The sequence below is a fragment of the Antrostomus carolinensis genome, unplaced genomic scaffold (assembly GCF_000700745.2).
Source record: "Antrostomus carolinensis isolate BGI_N321 unplaced genomic scaffold, ASM70074v2 scaffold8605, whole genome shotgun sequence".
In the NCBI taxonomy this organism is placed as follows: domain Eukaryota; kingdom Metazoa; phylum Chordata; class Aves; order Caprimulgiformes; family Caprimulgidae; genus Antrostomus; species Antrostomus carolinensis.
This window is the reverse complement of record NW_010318379.1, coordinates 9,851-12,469: the sequence shown is the minus strand read 5'-3', so window position 1 is coordinate 12,469 and position 2,619 is coordinate 9,851. Positions and strand designations below refer to the sequence as shown.

Genomic DNA, 2,619 nt, shown 5'->3' with positions numbered 1-2,619 from the left:
CGTGGGTGCCTGTGTGTGTGCGTGTGGTTCCACTGCCGGCACGCCTGTAGTACACACAGTGTCAGAAGGTGCAGTTCGCCGTGTTTTCCTCTTTTGCCCTCTTAAGTTGTTGGGGTTTATTATTTATTTATTTATTTATTACCTTCTGGAGAGTGTGTTGTTAAAATAACCACGGGTGAGGCATTAACGGCTGTAACTGATGCTGCTGTCCGCCCCTTCGGCCTTAGCAGGGCCAGCGTGCACCTGTGGGATCACACTGACCTGACCTCAACGCAGAACGTTAAAGGGAGAAGAGCTGCCAGCCCGTCCAGCCGGCTCTGTTCGGTTCCCTGGTTTCATCATCCCTTCGCTGTGTTTCACAACAGTGAGGTGGCACCGCGACCTGCTTGGCTGTGGCACGTTGGCACTGTAGTCATGCCACCAGCATCCACGAATTAAAACACAGCCGGGACACTTCTGTGTTCCTGGGGTGACTGACGCTCCCTGCAAAGCTGTGCTGGCCTGGCAGTGTCTGAGGGGAGGGTGTTTCAATACAGGCACACACATACACACGCTAGTGATGTGGAGAGTTGTTACTGCATATTTCTCTGTTTAAAATTATTTGTGTGTAAAACCACATTTGTGCTAATCAGTGTGTTGCATATATGTGATTATATTGGTAAGAATCTAAAGTATAGTAGAGGCCTGAAATGTAACTGGATCACTTAATATACTCCCATTACTTCCTTTACACAAGAATTTAAAGGCTAGTGAAAACTTACATAGACAAAGATAAGTCTTTTTCTATATGAGTGTAAAAATATATGTAATTCCCAGGTCTGAGAACTGTAATCTTTATATCCCAGGGTGCTCTGTGTGTCTGTGTTTACAGATGTTTTCTCCTGATGAGTGTCTCTCACCTAGTTGGCTAGTGGCTGTGCCTGGAGTTCTTGGGAGGAAAAAAAAAAAAATCTGTTCATGAGCCTGGTTCAAACTTCCAAGTTAAATCTCTGGTTGACTAGACTGGCAGAATACTTCTGGCAAAAAGGAAAAAATGTGTATGGCTTACTTTGTTTTGGTCTGTTTGTTTTCTTTGCAAACTTTGTTTTGCTCTATTTTTTTCTTTACAAACTTATTTATTAATTGAGGCTTAAATTATTATGGATTATAGAAGCTGACTTCTATGGGATGTTTGTCAGCATAACAGATTTGTATGAAAGCAATGTGTTGTATATGTTATTGAAGGCATTGGTAGAAGCTGACTTCTATGGGATGTTTGTCAGCGTATGAAAGCAATGTGTTGTATACGTTATTGAAGGCATTGATGGGAAGGTTATATCCACAGAGAGTTTACCCTAAAATTTCCTTAAAGTACAAGTTTGAAAATCTGTTGTGAGATGTGAGGGGTTTTCTTGCTGTTGTTTTGTTTTTAACTTTGTTTTTGCTTAATTTCAGGGAAAGCTCAGGCAGAAGGTGGATCAGCTCGGACATCACTTCTTATTTTAGTGTCTATCTTCTTATCAGCTGCTTTCCTTATGTTCCTGGTATATAAAAATTTCCCACAACTTAGTGAGTAAGTATGTTGGGAAAGATTAATTTACTTGCTTTTCATTCGGGATCAAGTTGTAGAGGAGCCTAGATGGGGCTAAATGATTTTTAAACTGCCATGAGTTAATTATAGTTGTAGTCTTATTTTTTTAAAAAGGGAATTTGAGTGTGTAACCTAGAATGTCAGGCTACAAAGCCCAGTATTGAAATACTACCTGGTAGCATCTGTGTAAACAGAGTTGTACTTGACCTAGGGTTTCTGCTGGTCAGTTGAGATGCCATGTTTTGAAAAGTTACCCTCTGTCACATTAGCAATAGTAACTCACTATGTTGTTAACCTTCCTCAGCTGAGAGCCAAAATGTGCTTGATTAGGGCTAGGTTTACTTTAAAATTCCTTGTGCTCTGGTATAACAGCAGGCTGCTGTCACACTGGGACATTCTTCCTTCATTGATAAGCTTTTTCTCCTTTCCATTGCATCTGGTACTCATGTTGGGAAGGTAGATAGTTTGACAAGATGAAAGCCTGCTTGTCTGACAATTTTCTTTTTTTCTTTTAGTATTTAATTTTCTGTCTGATTAACTTGCTCAACAAGTTCAGTTTGCAACAGTCCAATCACTAAGTCTGATACAGAGGAAGAGAGGACACTCAGCTGTGCTGCCCAGGGTTGCACCAGATTAAGGTGTGACATGAGATTTTGCTCTTAAAGCTTTGTTGGTTCATGAGGTAAAGCTCTGCTGCTCTTGCTGCACTTCAAATGTTATGACCCTAGTGTTGAGGCAGTTACAGTTGTTTTTGGCTGAAATGTTGACTGCTGTTTAGTTACCAAGGTTGGGTTTGAGTAATTATTTCTTTTTGATCCTTACTCGATAAGGAAAAATCCCAAAACCCTATAAATGAAGTTGATTGTACTGAATAAAAAAATATGGTTTGCAAATATCTAAAATTGAGGTTTTTCTAGTACAAAACACACTGTAAATATTAAGTGTTCATCTGAGAACATTATCACAACAATAATCATGTGGTTTGTTTGCTGAGGTTGTAGTGTAGTGATGTAGTGTATCTGATTATCTATATATTCAGTAACTACTTT

At 39.7% G+C, this 2,619-nt stretch overlaps 1 protein-coding gene across 1 annotated transcript in view; it reads left to right on the top strand.

Moving 5' to 3' along the window:
- Positions 1-1,430: 1,430 nt before the first annotated feature.
- Positions 1,431-2,619, top strand: part of TMEM41B (transmembrane protein 41B) — a gene marked incomplete at its 5' end in the record, with an annotated part of 7,700 nt that continues 6,511 nt past the window's right edge. The window contains one exon of the mRNA XM_010168870.1: positions 1,431-1,552. Coding sequence (XP_010167172.1) covers positions 1,431-1,552 — 122 coding nt within the window. The remainder of the gene's footprint in view (positions 1,553-2,619) is intronic.